At 39.8% G+C, this 18,276-nt stretch overlaps 1 protein-coding gene and 1 long non-coding RNA gene across 4 annotated transcripts in view; one reads left to right on the top strand and one right to left on the bottom strand.

The window, feature by feature from the left end:
• hook1 (hook microtubule-tethering protein 1) overlaps positions 1-9,308 on the top strand; it is a 22,647-nt gene extending 13,339 nt beyond the window's left edge. For 2 of the 3 annotated variants that reach the window (XM_061888532.1, XM_061888529.1), the window contains 15 exons: positions 1,061-1,144; positions 3,282-3,445; positions 3,531-3,671; positions 3,750-3,951; positions 4,020-4,130; positions 4,249-4,336; positions 4,408-4,474; positions 4,539-4,679; positions 7,055-7,142; positions 7,232-7,263; positions 7,337-7,419; positions 7,493-7,593; positions 7,670-7,771; positions 7,971-8,039; positions 8,091-9,308. In XM_061888532.1, coding sequence (XP_061744516.1) covers positions 1,061-1,144; positions 3,282-3,445; positions 3,531-3,671; positions 3,750-3,951; positions 4,020-4,130; positions 4,249-4,336; positions 4,408-4,474; positions 4,539-4,679; positions 7,055-7,142; positions 7,232-7,263; positions 7,337-7,419; positions 7,493-7,593; positions 7,670-7,771; positions 7,971-8,039; positions 8,091-8,303 — 1,686 coding nt within the window. In that variant the 3' untranslated portion in view covers positions 8,304-9,308. The remainder of the gene's footprint in view (positions 1-1,060; positions 1,145-3,281; positions 3,446-3,530; positions 3,672-3,749; positions 3,952-4,019; positions 4,131-4,248; positions 4,337-4,407; positions 4,475-4,538; positions 4,680-7,054; positions 7,143-7,231; positions 7,264-7,336; positions 7,420-7,492; positions 7,594-7,669; positions 7,772-7,970; positions 8,040-8,090) is intronic. The other variant, XM_061888530.1, reaches the window with a different exon arrangement.
• The window catches only part of LOC133543760 (uncharacterized), a 19,095-nt gene extending 819 nt beyond the window's left edge, over positions 1-18,276 (bottom strand). Inside the window, exons 1-2 of the long non-coding RNA XR_009804510.1 lie at positions 18,130-18,276; positions 12,810-12,898 (exon numbers count right to left, since the gene is read on the bottom strand). This is a non-coding gene — a long non-coding RNA (uncharacterized LOC133543760). The remainder of the gene's footprint in view (positions 1-12,809; positions 12,899-18,129) is intronic.

Below are 18,276 nucleotides of genomic sequence, written 5' to 3'. Positions count from 1 at the left end.
AGGCCTGAATCGTACTAAAGACAAAGCAATTTCTAATAATTAATAATAATAATGGATTAGATTTATAGAGCGCTTTTCTAGACACTCAAAGCTCTTCACAGAGAAGTGAGCACCCATCATTCATTCACACCGGGTGGTGGTAAGCTACTTTTGTGGCCACAGCTGCCCTAGGGTAGACTGACGGAAGCGTGGCTGCCAGTTTTGTGCCTACGGCCCCTCCGAGCGACCACCACCTATCATTCATCATTCATTCACCAGTGTGAGCGGCACTGGGGGGCAAGGCTAAGGTGTCCTGCTCAAGGACAAAACGACAGCGATTTGGATGGTAAGATGCGGGGAGCAAACCTACAACCCTACGCCATGCCGCTCTGTTAAAAATGATGTAAACCCAGAACATGCAAAATGTTAACAAATAAATAAGATGCGTTGATTATAATTTTAGTTTTACATGCATAGAACAATGTGAAATGCATATAAATAAGGAATGAATTGGATACATTAATATTTTTTTTTCTGTCTTGCTTTAATGCTTTTGATGTTTTTACTTTGTAGCACTTTGATATTTGTTGTTCAAATGTGAAGTGTGGTACAAATAAAATCTAATAATATTGTTATCTTGGTAAAATCACTTTAACACTTCTTGATCAAAATGACGAAATAGAGATGGGGGGAGAAAGCGAAGAGCCACACGGTCACCACCTTCATTTTTTAAATTCAGTAGTGTTTCTCAGCTTCTTGATCAAAGTGCTGACACTCGCAACTTTCTTTGGCCCCTGATGGCTTATTTTGCAGTCCATCTATTCATCTTCTACCGCGTGTCCCTCATATGCACAATAAAAAAAAGTACAGACTTGTGCTGTAACTTTGCTACATAGCAAATAACTACAATGTGATGACATCATAAAGGGGAGAATTACTTCCTGGTGCTGAGTTGAGAGCAGGCTAAGACAGACCTGTTGGACTCATGCAGTGCATTAATAATATAATAATCATTTCTTTGGGCACTTGATTCCAGGGAATGATGATGTTATTTAATTAATCTTATTTTTTGTGTGTTCAGCTCAGAAAGGCTTTGGAAGAAGTGTCTGAACTTTCAGCAGAAAAGGAAGCACTTTCCCAGCGCTGCCAGGAGTTAGACCAACAGGTGAATGCACATCTCTCTCACACACACACACATACACAAGTCTGTGGCTCGGTATATAAAAGGAATTGTGTAATTTGCCGTAATGTCTGGCTGCATTGTGCTGAGCTGCTGTGGCAGAAAGACTGTGAGCTTACAGTCTGGACTCTGATCCACATCAAGCCGCCAGCCTGCGGGTGTTTTAGAGGGCACACTACATTTCGCAGACATGTACTGATCCAACAACTGTCTTCAACTGGACTCTCGACAGATTAATTTGCTCCGTTTGCCGTGTCGCCCGGCTCCCCCCAGCGTCAGGTAAGTCCTAGGTGACCGTCAAGCAAAACTAAACCCTAATTTTTTCAGAGCTGCTCGGAAAGTTGACGCTAACTCCTCTAACAGGTGGCTCCAGCAGGAATCAGTGTGGACGTGCTGTGTTTTTAATTTGTCTACTCAGTGGGCGGGATATGTGGCTGTGACAATGTTTTGAAAGATGTTTTTTTCTTTGTGATTTGTCAAGTCGTTTATTTGTTCTGCATGATTATATTCAAATCTAACTGCTTTAAAGACTGCTTGACTTTCAGGATGATGCAAATAATAATAATTGTTGAAGTTACTACCTGTTGTAGGTTTGCAGCATAATTCATTGCCAGACAAGTAATTTAGTCGAGTACAAAGTAGGTAGGGGTGCTCCAATACAACTCACCAATATTGGAGCCTTGAGTATTGGCCAATACCGATATTAATCTGAAACGATATCAGCATAAATCCTAGTACATTTGTTAAGTTATAATGTGGAGTCTTTCAGATTTTCTTGTAATCAGACAATATTTTCGGTAATAGATGGAATTTGGGCTTCACGGTGGCAGAGGGGTTAGTGCGTCTGCCTCACAATACGAAGGTCCTGAGTAGTCTGGGGTTCAATCCCGGGCTCGGGATCTTTCTGTGTGGTGTTTGCATGTTCTCCCTGTGAATGCGTGGGTTCCCTCCGGGTACTCCGGCTTCCTCCCACCTCCAAAGACATGCACCTGGGGATAGCTTGATTGGCAACACTAAATGGTCCCTAGTGTGTGAATGTTGTCTGTCTGTGTTGGCCCTGCGAGGTGGTGGCGACTTATCCAGGGTGTACACCGCTTTCCGCCCGATTGTAGCTGAGATAGGCACCAGCGCCCCCCGCTACCCCAAAGGGAATAAGCGGTAGAAAATGGATGGATAGATGGACTCTTTATTTGACATGTTTCGACTGTCATCTGCAGTCTTCTTCTGAAGACGCCTATGAGAACAGCTGATAGGCAATGTGTCACAGTGGTCAGATGACCCTTCTGAAGAAGACTGCAGATGACAGTCGAAACATGTCAGGTAAAGATTACATCTAACATACCGAAAATATTGTCTGATTACAGGAACATTTGAAAGAGTATATGAATAAGAAGACATGATGAACCTGTAATGTGGAGCGTTAGAAAAGGCTTGATCAAGTGAAATTACTCTGAACAGTGGTAGATATGAAAAACACTAACCTCATAACAGGTGTATGCTTTTGAAATGGAGTGTTAATTGGTTTTTTGGGGACACTTAATGGCCACAAATATTACATTAAGCTCATGACACAGTAACTTAAATGATGTGCACACACTTGTTGCTGGATAGTTTCTGATACTCTTTTGCCTTGGAGACTTTGGCTCTGCAAGTAATTATTGAGTAATTGTTTGTATTGACAAATGTGATTCAAACAGCAATATTGGTCAATTAAGGACCCATGTATGTCTGGCGTGTGTGCTATTGTGTAGCCTCTAGCCTACCATGTTTACCTTGTTGTAAATTATTTGACCAAAACACAAGAAAAGACCAACCTTGTGTGCTTATTAGAGGACTATTAGATGTTAACTGACTCTCCAACAGGACATCTTGTTTAGGAGCTTATCTCTGACATTAGATGCAAGCCGATATCAAATACTTATTTTTTGTGCTGATATCAAGTCGATATCAATATTCGGATAGGGGCACCCCCTCGTACAAAGTACTGGTCAGGGTAATGTGGGCTGACTAACTAATGGTGTGCGCTTGGATTAACTCTTTGTATTAACCGCTGTTGGACCACCGCAGAAACACGATTATACTTCTGTCATGTCCACATCATCAACCTCGTCATCTTGGACAGGTGGCCATCTTGCAAGAAGAGCAAAACAGTCTGTTGGTGGAGAACGACGTCCTGACCGACCGAGCTAATCAGTTGGATACCTTTGATGACCCGAACACACCCCTGGGAAGGAAGCATAGCCAGTTACAGCAGCAGCTTGAGGCGCTGCAGGAGGAGAACTTCCGGTGGGTTCCATACCTCATCTGGCTGATGGTGCCGCGGAGGGAAAAAAAAAAACTTTACTGAGACACCGCCTCTTGTTTGTTTCAGGCTTGAAGCAGCCAAAGACGACTACAGGATCCACTGTGAAGAGCTAGAAAAGGAGCTGGTTGAGATCCAGCATCGCACCGACGAGCTCACCAGCCTGGCGGAGGAATCCCAAGCGCTCAAAGATGAGCTGGATGTCCTGAGGTTAGACTTTACACAAATAGACTTCAGATGTCCGAGATGGTCTGCTCAACTGGTGGCTTATTAGTTTGTGCTCTTAAGGATCTGTTCGGATCGGGTGGTGATGCTGGAGGCTTCGGTGGAAACATACAAGCGAAAGCTGGAGAACCTGGGGGACCTGAAAAGGCAAATGAAACTGCTGGAGGAGAATAACACCATCTACATGCAGAACACCGTCAGCTTGGAGGAAGAACTGCGCAAGGCAAACGCCGCCCGCACACAGCTGGAGACGTACAAGCGGCAGGTAATGTTTGCATCGCGGGATTCATTGACTGTCTCCTACAGCCACGTTTGCCATGTGCTCCCCGCCAGGTGCAAGAGCTGCATCGGAAGCTGTCTGAGGAGACAAGGCGGGCAGACAACCAGGCCTTCGAGATGAAGAAGTTGGAGGAGAAGCATGAGCTGGTGATGAAGGAGAAAGAGGTGATACTTCCATTGAGGGTCACATATAGAATTAGGAGCTAATATAAAAATATCCCCCGGGGTGGAAGATTGTGATCGCAACACACTTCTGCTATTCATTTCTTTCTTCAACCTCCAGCGAATCATCATCGAAAGAGATTCTCTGAAGGAGATCAATGAGGAGCTTCGATGCACCCAAGTCCAGCAGCACCAACTCTCCCAAGCAGGTAACATCATTGCAGTCATGCTGCGTGTCCGTCACTCTGCACCTTCTCATGTCCACACGCTCCCCGTGTAGGCATGCTTCCATCCAGCAGCCCCAGCCACGACAACCTGGCAGCAGAGTTGATCCCCATCGAGCACAGGTGAACGCCCTCACACGCATACTCTGGGACTGTGAGTGTGACTGCTGAGTTTATTTGACTCCAGAGAGAAGTTCATCAGGCTTCAGCATGAGAACAAGATGCTGAGAGTGCAGCAAGAAGAGTTTGAAAGAGAAAAGATTGCCTCTCTGCAGGTTCAGCTGGAGGAAGCTCACAAGAGCCGTAGTGAACAGGACACAGAGAACAGGTTCGTAAGTTAATACAACTCTACTTGATGGCCTTATACTACTACTACTTTTACTAATATTACTACTACTACTACATTGGAACCCGCTTAAGTCGCCTCAAGCAAATCAATGAAAGGGCACATTTACTTGTGACTTTGTTCAGAGACATTAAGACATTGACTGATGATAAACCCTTTTTTAACTACGGTAGTTTGTTGACATGGTTTTCCTTTTGTGATAGAGTAAATGGATTATATATGTATAGTGTTTGTCTACCTTCAAGGTACTCAAAACGCTTTGACACTATTTCCACATTCACCTATTCATATGCTGAACAAAAAGGAACGCAACACTTGTTTTTGCTCCCCTTTTTAATGAGTTTAACTCGAAGATCTACAACTTTTACTATACACACAAAATACCTATTCCTCTCAAATACTTTTCACAAATCTGTCTAAATATGTGTTAGTGAGCACTTCTTATTTGCCAAGATAATATAATATCTAATCTAATTTACATCAACAAAAGCGGTTTTCTATGTATGTCGACTTTAAGGGAAGCTTCCCTTTTTTGGAATTTTTTCTCATTCTACATCTTTATGTAAGAAATATGCAATCTAACTCGTAAATAAACGCTAGCAAAAGTCAGCTAACAATGAAGCTATTGGGATTTGCTCTATTCCGCATATAAAGCGCTCTATAAAAAAATGGAGGCTTTTGGATGTTTTTTTAAAGATGCTGTAAGTATATATGTTCTGTAGTAAAAGGCACATTCATAAAAACATGTCTATATATTTTGCTCATTTTAAATATAAGGTGGCGCAATAACTTCTGATGCATCACAACGCTTGCTTTTCCCTTCAATGACTAATCATGACAGACTTCAGAAGACAACAAATATTACTTTGGGACAAGTCATGATTCAGAACCTTATTTTTGAGCCTGAATATAGGAAGTTATAAAAAGTGGATTTCTTCAAGCTGAACATTTTTTTAGAAGCTGAGCGATAAGTAGATCCACACTAAGCATCATGCAGCAGTAATGCTAAATGCTGAACAAGATATACAAACTGCAAACCTATAATACTCAATGTAGAAAGTCTGCTCTCACTGGGATGCCGACTCATGGGATGTTTTAATTATAATTCACAGTTAAAAAAAAAAAAAAAATTTTTTTAAAGGTGCTGCAAACAAACATCTTTTCGTGTCTTTCTCGCAATCTACGTGTGTCAGTTGAATGCCAAAGTTGACCAACTTCTCAGTTTATTGCCACAACCTTCAACTATCCAGTTGAGAGGTTTGATTTATAATCTAGAAATAACTTTTACCAACTCGGAGGCGATGCAGCAGCTCAGCAACTCAATAGGTCAATAAAGCTGCAAAAGAAGAGTTAGCTCTTTGTGATCATGGCGCTGCTAATAGTTTGTCTGCGTTTGATTGATTGAAACTTTTATTAGTAGATTGCACAGTTCAGTACATATTCCGTACAATTGACCACTAAATGGTAACACCCGAATACGTTTTTTAACTTGTTTAAGTCGGGGTCCACGTAAATCAATTTATGGTAAGCGCTTATAACAATATCATTAATACTTGGTTGGTATTCAGATGTCAAGATGTAAATTTAGTATTGTTTTTGGATGTTTTAGAGGGTTTTATTGGCACAATAATGTGCTCCCATTAGCTGCATTGCTAGCCACCCCATACTTGCCGTATTTTACAATATGAATGCATCAAAAAAGTGTCCTTGTCTTACGTAGGGGTTGCAAATGAGAGGCAAAATTACAAAACAAAGCGCACTTTGAGCGGGCACTTTGGTAAAAACACAAATCGGGAACTTGATTCATTTTTGTCAACATACATACACCCCAGATCATATAAATTAGGTTAACCAAACATCTTGTTTTTCAAGGAAATGTATCGTTTCAGCAATGAAAGTCCTGAAAATGTCTTGGTTTTGTTTTCCCCAGAGGTTAAAAAGAAAACTGTTTTTTGTTTAAAGTAATGTCTTTGTAATTTACGTCATTACATTGAAGTTGAAAAAGATTCTTCCTAAAGCTTTATTTGCTAGTATTTTTTTTGTACAGTAAGACTTGAAAAGACCTCATATTTTCTAACGCAAAAAAAAAACATTTTTTAATTCCGAACATTCTTAAGCTATTTTTGCACCACTGGTACTTCTTCAATATTGTTATGGGTATAAGAAAAAACATAACCGTAGTTATATGTAGTATTTTGTACTGTAACAATATTTTATCCATACATAGCATACATATTTGAAATAGTATCTCTGAGCAAACTTATCGCCTGACTATCTCATTGCTAAATCTGTTGTTTTTTGTCTCTGATATACGGTCTTCCTAGATTATAATACACATGCTGCATTTCAATCTCCAGGTTGAGTCGAGAGCGTATCGGTGAGCTGCAGCAGCAGGTTGAGGACCTCCAGAAGGCCCTGCAGGGTCAGGCGGTCAAGCCCGATGATGTAAGTACGATGAGTATAAACAAGAACATTCTTTGGGTCTGAATGGTTTTATTCCATCCAACATGGATTTACTTTGACATGTTTTTCAGTCCAACCTGAAGCGGAAGCTTGATGCTCACATGTAAGCGGCCGATAGCGTGAAAGTTAAAAAGTCGATTTTCTTCAATTTTGAGCAGCCGTGTTTGTTTCTTCAGGGTCCAACTCAACGAGGCTCAGGACGAAATAATGAAGAAGAAAGAGCTGCTGGAAGACCTGCAGCCCGACAACACTCAAACATGTAAGTGTCACAACGCCACCGTCAGCCTAACGCCGCCTCAATCCGGTAATTGGTCAAATGGGTTGATCGACAGCACTGAAGCTGGACGAGCTCATGGCCGCGCTGAAGAAGAAGGACGACGACATGAGGGCCATGGAGGAGAGGTACAAAATGTACCTGGAGAAAGCTCGCAGCGTGAGTCCTTTTGTGACTTCTTACTCGTTCTTTGTGGTCTGAAGACTTGAGCCTTTTTTACCGTCCATGCTTGCAGGTTATCCGGGCACTCGATCCAAAACTGAATCCTGCCACCGCTGAGATCCAGGCACTAAAGAACCAGCTGGCAGACCGAGACAAGCAGGTTCTCAACCTGGAGGTATTTCTGTTTCTTGAGTGAAACTTGAAACTTCTTCAGTTTTATGTCTTCCACTTTTTCTGTGGTTCATTGAGGATGTATACACACACACACACACACACAACTCTCAGTGGAAACATAAGCTTTACTTATGAGCTGAACTGTACCAATAGGTTGGTTAGATATTAAAAATTTAAACTGTGACATTTTTGCTTCTTAGCGTCAATGTGAGCAGGCCCGACTCCGAGAGTACGAGGAGAAGCTGATAGTCTCGGCCTGGTACAACAAGGTAAGGTCAAAGATGTGATTCTGAAGCTGCCACCACACCCACATTACGAAGAACCGCGCTGTCTCCTCAGAGTCTGAACTTTCAGAAGCTGGCCATCGAGTCGCGTCTCGGAGGCCGCAGCGCCTCCCCGCTGTCCCCCGGTCAGTCCTTCTTGTCTCAACAGCGGCAGGTTTCCAACGCCCCTCGCCGGGCGCTCTCCATCAGTGTGCCGAGTGCCACCTCCAAGTAGAGCTGCTCAGAGCCACGTGCCTCGCCTTAGTTTAGTTCACGGACCGATCCACCCTCAAGTGGCCTTAAACGCATCACACCGCCCAGGGTGTTCAAGGATGAGGCGGTTGAGACTGAGTAGTTGGAACACATAAGTTCACTTGGCTGATCTGACATCAGGAATCTTTCACATGCTGCCAGCGAACTGAACTCAACTTCGTAAATCCTGTCAAGTTCACAAAATGTGATTTGAATCATGTGTACGACTTACGATCATGGAAGGTTTGATAGATTGGGTGCAGGACACCAGCCAGTAAAGCAGAACTCATGAAGAGAAGCTGTAAAAGTCTAAGGCTGTCTCTCAAATGGAATACAAGTTCCTAGAATGCGTACTTTGACGGCAGTGCTGTCCAAAATCCATTACACTGACAGGAAAATAATTAGCATCTTCTCACCTTGTTAATTGCAAGCTATTGAGTTAGTCCCGCCCCTTCACCTATGCAGCCAAAACGGCAGATATTGGAGGTTGGTAAGCATTCATTACTGCATTTTCCTGTACTTCTTTACAGTGAATGCACTCAAAATTTCCAGCGCACGTATGGAAGTGTGTACATTTTGAAACATGGTCTAATGACAAACAACTCTAAACGCAAGAACTTCACTCTCAAACACTTTTTACATCCATTAGTGTATTAGTGGCAGTTGCACTGGTACATATGTCCATGTTTTCCACACAAGTTTTTAATCCAAACGTCCCATGCAGGTGAAGCTAATCTGTATATTTTTGTCAGAATTACAGGTAATGTGATGTTATTCTTCTAACGTTTGTTCAATCGCTTTAATTAAAACACCCATTGGGCACCATCTGTCAGATGTTCATAATCAGCTTAATGTGTATTGTTTGCTAAAACTCTTCTTTGCAGTGTACTAGAAGGCATTTATATAATGATTATCTACTATTATGATCAGGTAACGCAGCACTATATGTAATGGGGAAAAAACAAATGTTATGAAATTTTATATTTTACAGCAAAATTACAAATAAATATCTTTTTTCCTGAAGTTTGTGTGCATAAAATACATTTGGAGCCTACGCTTTCTAGCTTTATATAGCATGTGTGTGGTTACATTTAAATCAGGGGTGTCCAAAGGGAGGCCCGGGGGCCATTTGCGGCCCGCAGCTAATTGTTTACCGGCCCGCCACACATTCTGGAAATGTTCTTGTAAAAATAAAAAAAGACATTAAAAAGAGTGGAATGAGGTTAAATCTAACTAGAAAAAGTTGCAATGTTGACACAAAAGTGTTTTTTTTCTTTTTGTTTATCTTTATTTTTCTTTTGCCATTGCTCAAAAAAAAAATGTTTTAAAAAATCTGTATTATAATGAATTTTTGACCTAATCAAACCTTTAATTACTTCAAATATTTCACTTTAAAATGTTTTAAGTGGAAAATTATTGCAAAAATTCTGTGTTTTCCATATAAATACAATGGTTTATTTGACAAAAGAGCATAAAACAAACAAAATAATAGTTCAAATGTAAAATCCACAGATATATCTGAAGTTGATATAACTTAAGTGTTGAAAGTAAAAAAAAAAAAATAATAAAAATGTATCAATTTATGAGTGGGGGACCATTTGGATCCCAAAGATATTTAGTGGGATTTTATTTATCTTTTCTGTTATTACTCAAAAATAATAAATTAAAATCGATGGTGTCCTGCATTATTGATGTTTTTTAGGGCTCCTATTACTTCACATCAAACATTGCTTTTTGTATGTTTTGGGCGGTGGGGGAAATACTGAATATTTCAGTTTTACTATAAAAAACAAAGTTGTCTTTAAAGGAAAAGTTAATCTATTTTTGTTTAACTTTATATCAACCTGAAGTTGATATAGAGATTTAGTGTAAACGCTAAATACAAAAAATAAAAAAAATATCATTTGACTTATTTTTAAAATTTTAATGACTGGGACCCTTTATGGTCCCGAGGAGCCTTAAAAGTAAAAAAATCAAAAAAATCCATGTATTTTGTTATGGTTTGAAATTGAAAAATACCAAAATGGCCCCTGCATGGTTTATTTTTCCGTGTGCGGCCCTCAGTGGAAAAAGTTTGGACACCCCTGATTTAAATAGATAAAACATCAAACTTTTTCTTCCACCTCTTTGTTAAGGTAGCAAACTCCCTGAAAGGTTGAATAGAGGAAACTGGACTTTTCTCATTGGTATTTCAGAGTTGAATCCATTCAACCTTAGAGGATTACATGACTGACACATTGTTTTACTATTGGCATTCAAGCAAACCTGAAATACACAGGTTTTGGAATAATACAAATACTTGGAAAACCAATTGTATCATAAGCAATTTTTTATGTGCAAAATTTACAAATAGAAATCTTTCCTACTTAACTATAAGAGTTAACTAATAAGAGTTAAAGTAAAATTTGGTGAGTTAGTGTATTACCAGCTACCTGTGGTGTTACTAACAAAGTGTAAGGTCATTATCACAAAGCTGGACACACTGTTTATGTTCAACAACTTTTCTACCGCTTATTCCCTTTCGGGGTCGCGGGGGGCGCTGGCGCCTATCTCAGCTACAATCGGGCGGAAGGCGGGGTACACCCTGGACAAGTCGCCACCTCATCGCAGGGCCAACACAGATAGACAGACAACATTCACACACTAGGGCCAATTTAGTGTTGCCAATCAACCTATCCCCAGGTGCATGTCTTTGGAAGTGGGAGGAAGCCGGAGTACCCGGAGGGAACCCACGCATTCACGGGGAGAACATGCAAACTCCACACAGAAAGATCCCAAGCCTGGATTTGAACCCAGGACTGCAGGAACTTCTTATTGTGAGGCAGACGCACTAACCCCTCTGCCACCGTGAAGCCATGTTCAACAACTTACAGTAGATAAACAACTAGTGTTTTGAAGACAAGACACGTGACAATTCTAAAAGGTGAGCTAACAACATTGTTTACAATAAATTTATATGAAAGACATGACAGATGCATTTTTGTTTTGCATTCTAACTCGTAAATAAACGCAAATAAAAATTAACTTAGTGTGGAGCCAATGGGCGGTCCTCTATTCTTTCTATAAAACACCATTCAAAAAGCATCAACAATACTCCATTTACGTTTTCTGACTTGAATATTGACCAAGTAATAGTGGCGTATTTTGATGTTAATGCGCCGCGTATGCTTAAAACGAGCAAAATGCATAAATAAATGTTATGAATGTGCTTGTTACTACATTACATATATATAAACCCTGTTTCCATATGAGTTGGGAAATTGTGTTAGATTTAAATATAAACGGAATACAAATGATTTGAAAATCATTTTCAACCCATATTCAGTTGAATATGTTACAAAGACAACATATTTGAAGGTCAAACTGAAAAACATTTTTTTTTTTTTGCAAATACTCATTAACTTTCGAATTTTATGCCAGCAACACGTGACAAAGAAGTTGGGAAAGGTGGCAATAAATACTGATAAAGTTGAGGAGTGCTCATCAAACACTTATTTGGAACATCCCACAGGTGTGAAGGCTAATTGGGAACAGGTGGGTGCCATGATTGGGTATAAAAACAGCTTCCCAAAAAATGCTCAAGTCTTTCACAAGAAAGGATGGGGCGAGGTACACCCTTTTGTCCACAACTGCGTGAGCAAATAGTCAAAACAGTTTAAGAACAACGTTTTTCAAAGTTCAATTGCAAGAAATTTAGGGATTTCAACATCTACGCTCCATAATATCATCAAAAGGTTCAGAGAATCTGGGGAAATCACCCCACGTAAGCGACATGGCCGGAAACCAACATTGAATGACCGTGACTTTCGATCCCTCAGACGGCACTGTATCAAAAACTGACATCAATCTCTAAAGGATATCACCACATGGGCTCAGGAACACTTCAGAAAACCACTGTCACTAAATACAGTTTGTCGCTACATCTGTAAGTGCAAGTTAAAGCTCTACTCTACTATGTATCTCCAATGGCAAGACCGAGTTTATTTGCTTCTGTTCTTCTGGAAGGACAGAATAAACTGTTTGCTGCCGTTACGCCTCCAGTGGAAATCTGGGTAAGCGGTAAAAAGTGGATGATCTCCTGTCACCCAAACTCATTTTTGCTTTTCTATAGTGCCTCTCCAAACCGCCACCAGTGGTCAAAAGAAGTAAAACTCACCAAACCAAAGTAAACTATAGACCAGGGGTGTCAAACTCATTTTAGATCGGGGGCCACATGGAGGAAAAATCAACTCCTAAGTGGGTTGGACTGGTAAAATCCTGACACAATAACTTCAAAATAAAAACAACTTCAGATTGTTTTCTCTGTTTAAAAATAGAACAAGTAAATTCTGAAAATGTACCAATCATAAAGTTGTTGGGTTTTTTTACAATTAAATGTTGTGAATAATAGAATTTAATCTTTATCTGTATTTATAGTTTCTGAATAAATTATGTGATAACGTTCATCAGTCACCTCATTGGTGTTCATTTTCAATCTATTAAAATAAAAAAATAATATCAAAATCAAATTACAGGCATACATACGAAGGTCCTGAGTAGTCCTGGGTTCAATCCTGGGGTCGGGATCTTTCTGTGTGAAGTTTGCATGTTCTCTCCGTGACTGCGTGGGTTCCCTTCGGGTACAAAGTACAAAGTACATATGCATACAAATGTGTCTTCTTTGTATATTATTTCTTTTAATGAATGAAGTAACGTTTATGACAACCTTTTTCCAAAACACAATATATAATGTGAGATAGGGCTGGGCGATATATCGATATATACGATATATCGTGGGTTTGTCTTTGTGCGATATAGAAAATGAGTATATCACAATATTCGAGTATATGTTCTCACGCAGTTGCTTTTAGCTGCGGGCATTACACTTCAGGCTCTTTCCTCTCTCTCCTTCTCACAGACAAGCAGGCGCACATTCTTACATACGTCACATGCTGTCACGTCATATGTCACATACGTATGTATACCCCCTTGCCCAACAGAGAGGTAGCAGACTGGGCTACGTTAGCTGCTAACGTAGCCGTACGAGTGGGAATATGAGAGAAAGAAGGTGCGGATCTGGTAACAAATGAAGGAAGACTTAATTCCCAATAAAAACAGCAGCAGAGGGTCCATCGTCTGGCGGTGGTTAGGCTTCAAGTGGGAATATGTCGAACAGACAACCGTAATTTGTAAAGTGAGGGGCAAAAGCGTTGCTATAAAAAGTAGCATTACTGCTAATATGTAGCATCATTTGAAAAGGCACTCGCTAGAGAATGAAGAGAATTTCATAACGTTTGTCGTAACCTACCACATAGTGAAGGACGAATACTATTTGATTTCCTATTATGCACCCCATTTTTATTTGACACTTAAAAAGTCTCCGACAATCTTGCACTTTATATTTTGGAAATAACTTGAATGTTTGTGCCATTGCTTAATAACTTTAATAAATACACTTTTGGTCAATTGACTTAGTTGTGATTTCCCTCTCTGCATTAAAGTTTAAAATGAGCATATATGAATGCAGTATGAAGAAGAATGTTTTAATGTAGACACATAGAATCATCATACTGCTGTGATTATATGCATCAAGTGTTCATTTAAGGCCAAGGCAAAATATCGTAATATATATCGTTTATCGCAGTGGTTCTTAACCTTGTTGGAGGTACCGAACCCCACCAGTTTCATATGCGCATTCACCGAACCCTTCTTTAGTGAAAAATAAAATAAAATGATTTTTTTTTTTTCAAATTCAAGACAGAGTTATATGTTTTTGGTAAAACTTCAGTATGGGGAACATGATCTAAGTAACAAACAGAGGTGGGTAGTAACGCGCTACATTTACTCCGTTACATTTACTTGAGTAACTTTTGGGATAAATTGTACTTCTACGAGTAGTTTTTATGCAACATACTTTTACTTTAACTTGAGTATATTTATAGAGAAGAAACGCTACTTTTACTCCGCTCCATTTATCTACATTCAGCTCGCTACTCGCTACTTTTTTTTTATCGATCTGTTAATGTTTGTTTTGGTTTATGACAGAGCTTCAAAGTAGGATCTACGCATGCCTGCGTTTCACCAATCACATGCAGTCACTGGTGACGTTGGACCAATCACACAGCCAGGCGGTCACATGACCCGACTTAAACAAGTTGAAAAACGTATTGGGGTGTTACCATTTAGTGGTCAATTGTACGGAATATGTACTGTACTGTGCAATTTACTAATAAAAGTTTCAATCAAAAGTGTAAAGGAAAAAAGACACTTTTTATTTCAACCGTACTTCCCGTCAAAAGCCTAAAGACTGATCGCACAGTTCCTGTCTTCACAATAAAAGTGCCGCTCCATCGCGCCTGCGCTAACAAAATAAGAGTCTTCGAAAGCCAGCGCAAACAAGCTAGCAAGCTACAGAGTTTGCCGCCAATTTATTTCTTGTAAAGTGTATAAAAACGAATATGGAGGCTGGACAGATAAGATGCCAAAAACCAACGACTTTCATGTGGTATTAGACGGAAAGGAGGAACTTTTTTTCTCCTCCATTTGAAAAAGTGGACGTTATCGGGACTAAAATGCAAGTCATCAGAATCAGGTAATACACCAACTTATATTCTTGTCTTCATGAAAGATAGGAATCTATGTGTTAAACATGCATGTATATTCATTAAAACACCTTCAACATGTCAACAAAAACGGCAAAATAAATAAATATAAATTATATAGTGTATAAATGTATGTATGTATGTATGTATATATATATATATATATATATGTGTGTGTGTATATGATATGTGTGTGTATGTATATGTATATATGAGGTAGATCACCTCAACTTGGTCATTTATTAAGTAATTGATTAAGGTTGAAAAACTTATTGGGGTGTTACCATTTAGTGTTCAATTGTACGGAATATGTACTGTACTGTGCAATCTACGAATACAAGTTTCAATCAATCAATGCCTATTGAGCCTATGGTGCTGTTAAGTTATTGTGCCCTATTTTTTTTTATTTTAATGTACTATTATTTTAAATATATTATTGTTTTAGTTGCTTAAGAGATATTCATGGCTCTGAATTTGCTCATTGCTATTTTTATGTTTTTGTGCAATGTTTGTTGCCGTAATCAGGTTACTCATCAGTTACTCAGTACTTGAGTAGTTTTTTCACAACATACTTTTTACTTTTACTCAAGTAAATATTTGGGTGACTACTCCTTACTTTTACTTGAGTAATAAATCACTAAAGTAACAGTACTCTTACTTGAGTACAATTTCTGGCTACTCTACCCACCTCTGGTAACAAAGACTTAATTTAGAGTTACTTGGACGCTAGGGGAACCTATTCTAAGTAATAAAGACTTAATTTTGAGTTATTTGGTTAGGGTTAGAGGGTTAGGGTTATAACAATGCCATGCCAAACAAGGCATTAATAAGTACTTATTAATGACTATTTAAGAGCCATTATGTTACTAATTTGCATGTTAATAAGCAACTAATTAAAGGCCTACTGAAAGCCACTACTACCGACCACACAGTCCGATAGTTTATATATCAATGATGAAATATTAACATTGCAACACATGCCAATACGGCCTTTTTAGTTTACTAAATTGCAATTTTAAATTTCCCGCCAAGTATCCTGTTGAAAACGTCGCGGAATGATGACACGTGCGCGTGACTTCACCGGTGGTAGCGGACATGTTCTCCCAGCACCGATCACGGCTAAAAGTAGTCTGTTTTTATCGCATTATTACACAGTATTCTGGACATCTGTGTTGCTGAATCTTTTTGCAATTTGTTCAATTAATAATGGAGACTACAAAAAAGAATGCTGTTGGTGGAAAGCGGTGTATTGCAGCCGGCTGTAGCAACACAAACAGGTGTTCCTTTGTTGTGAAGCTTTAATATGGAACAGAGCGGTCAAGCGAACGTAGTTGTCTACCACATGTCAACCGGCAGGTTTCGGTGAGAAAATTGTGGTAATAAGTCGGCTCTTACCGTAAACATGAGCGGAGCTTGTGTCGGTCCTCCTGCAGCTGTCAAAGAGGCAGCTGCGACTTTCTTGACTCCATGGCTTCCCCCAGAGACACTGGCGGTCACCACACCCCTCCGACTTTCAGGTACGACCATATAATCTCACTAAAACACTAGTAACACAATAACCACATATGGGATTTTCCACGATTATCCTAATAAATGTGTTTAATATCTTAATCGCTCCCACTGCTGTCGCCTTATTTTTTCTTTTTTCCCTAGTGCTTCCCTGTAACTTTCCTCATCCACGAATCTTTCACCCTCGCTCAAATTAATAGGGAAATCGTCGCTTTCTCGGTCCGAATCGCTCTCGCTGCTGGTGGCCATTATTGTAAACAATGTGAGGATGTGAGGAGCCCTACAACCCGTGACGTCTTGCGCACGACTTCTGCTACTTCCGGTACAGGCAAGGCTTTTTTATTACCGACCAAAAGTTGCAAACTTTATTGTCGATGTTCTCTACTAAATCCTTTCAGCAAAAATATGGCAATATTGGGAAATGATCAAATATGACACATAGAATGGACCTGCTATCCCCGTTTAAATAAGAAAATCTCATTTCAGTAGGCCTTTAAATAAGCTATTTTGGCAATCTGATACATTTCGCGCTGAAATATCATGCTAAAACGTCGCGGTATGATGACGCGTGCGCGTGACGTCACGCATTGTAGAAGACATTTTGTTCCAGCACCGTTCCCAGCTATAAGTCGTCTGTTTTCATCGCATAATTCCACAGTATTATGGACATCTGTGTTGCTGAATCTTTTGCAATTTGTTCAATGAATAATGGAGACGTCAAAGAAGAAAGCTGTAGGTGGGAAGCGGTGAATTGCGGCCACCTTCAGCAACACAAACACAGCCGGTGTTTCATTGTTTACATTCCCAAAAGATGACGGTGAAGCTTTATTATGGGACAGAGCGGTCAAGTGAACATGGTTGGATTGGACCACACACACAAAGTACAGTGTATTATGTCGCGATCATTTCGAAACATCGTGTTTCTAAGAGGGTCCCTTGCGCAGGGCAGAGATGGGCATCGCCACCATCCGTCGACTGGTGCCGAAGAAAGGTGCGGGGCCGACCTTCAGGTTGTACAGGTACGACCATATAATCTCACTAAAACACTAGTAACACAATAAGCAGATAAGGGATTTTCCAGAATTATCCTGGTAAATTTGTCTAATAACATCTGAATCGCTCCCACTGTATAATCTTTTTTTTTCTTCTAGTCCTTCACTCTCACTTTCCTCATCCACAAATCTTTCATCCTCGCTCAAATTAATGGGGAAATCGTTGCTTTCTCGTTCCGAATCGCTCTCGCTGCTGGTGGCCATTATTGTAAACAATGTGAGGATGTGAGGAGCTCCACAACCCGTGACGTCTCGCGCACATCATCTGCTACTTCCGGTACAGGCAAGGCTTTTTTATTAGCGACCAAATGTTGCGAACTTTATCGTGGATGTTCTCTACTAAATCCTTTCAGCAAAAATATGGCAATATCGCGAAATGATCAAGTATGACACATAGAATGGTCCTGCTATCCCCGTTTAAATAAGAAAATCTCATTTCTGTAGGCCTTTAAATACTTCATGTAAATACATGTGTTTAAAATACCTTCTATTTGTGTTATTTCCAGACCCCAAAAAGGGAATAAGCGGTAGAAAATGGATGGATGGATAGATGGTAAGACATACCTACAATCACTAAATAAAGTGTACAGCTGTAACATGCTAACTTAGCATCCTCTTAGCTTAGCATTGCTTAGCTTAGCATTACTAAGCTAAAAATTATACTATAGTAGCTTGTTAGTATCTAGGAACATTTTTACTCACCGGAGTTTCAGTCGACAAAGCAATACTGCCGTTTTTTCTGGAACCTTCTTAGACCAAACATTTGGACCAAAGTAAAGTTTTCTCGACTTTCCGTACATTAATTGCCCCCAGAAAAACACCTGTTCTCGGGGTGCGTCTTGTTCTCGG

The sequence above is a fragment of the Nerophis ophidion genome, linkage group LG26 (assembly GCF_033978795.1).
Source record: "Nerophis ophidion isolate RoL-2023_Sa linkage group LG26, RoL_Noph_v1.0, whole genome shotgun sequence".
In the NCBI taxonomy this organism is placed as follows: domain Eukaryota; kingdom Metazoa; phylum Chordata; class Actinopteri; order Syngnathiformes; family Syngnathidae; genus Nerophis; species Nerophis ophidion.
The sequence above is the reverse complement of the archived record's forward strand: the minus strand, read 5'-3'. Positions and strand labels throughout refer to the sequence as shown.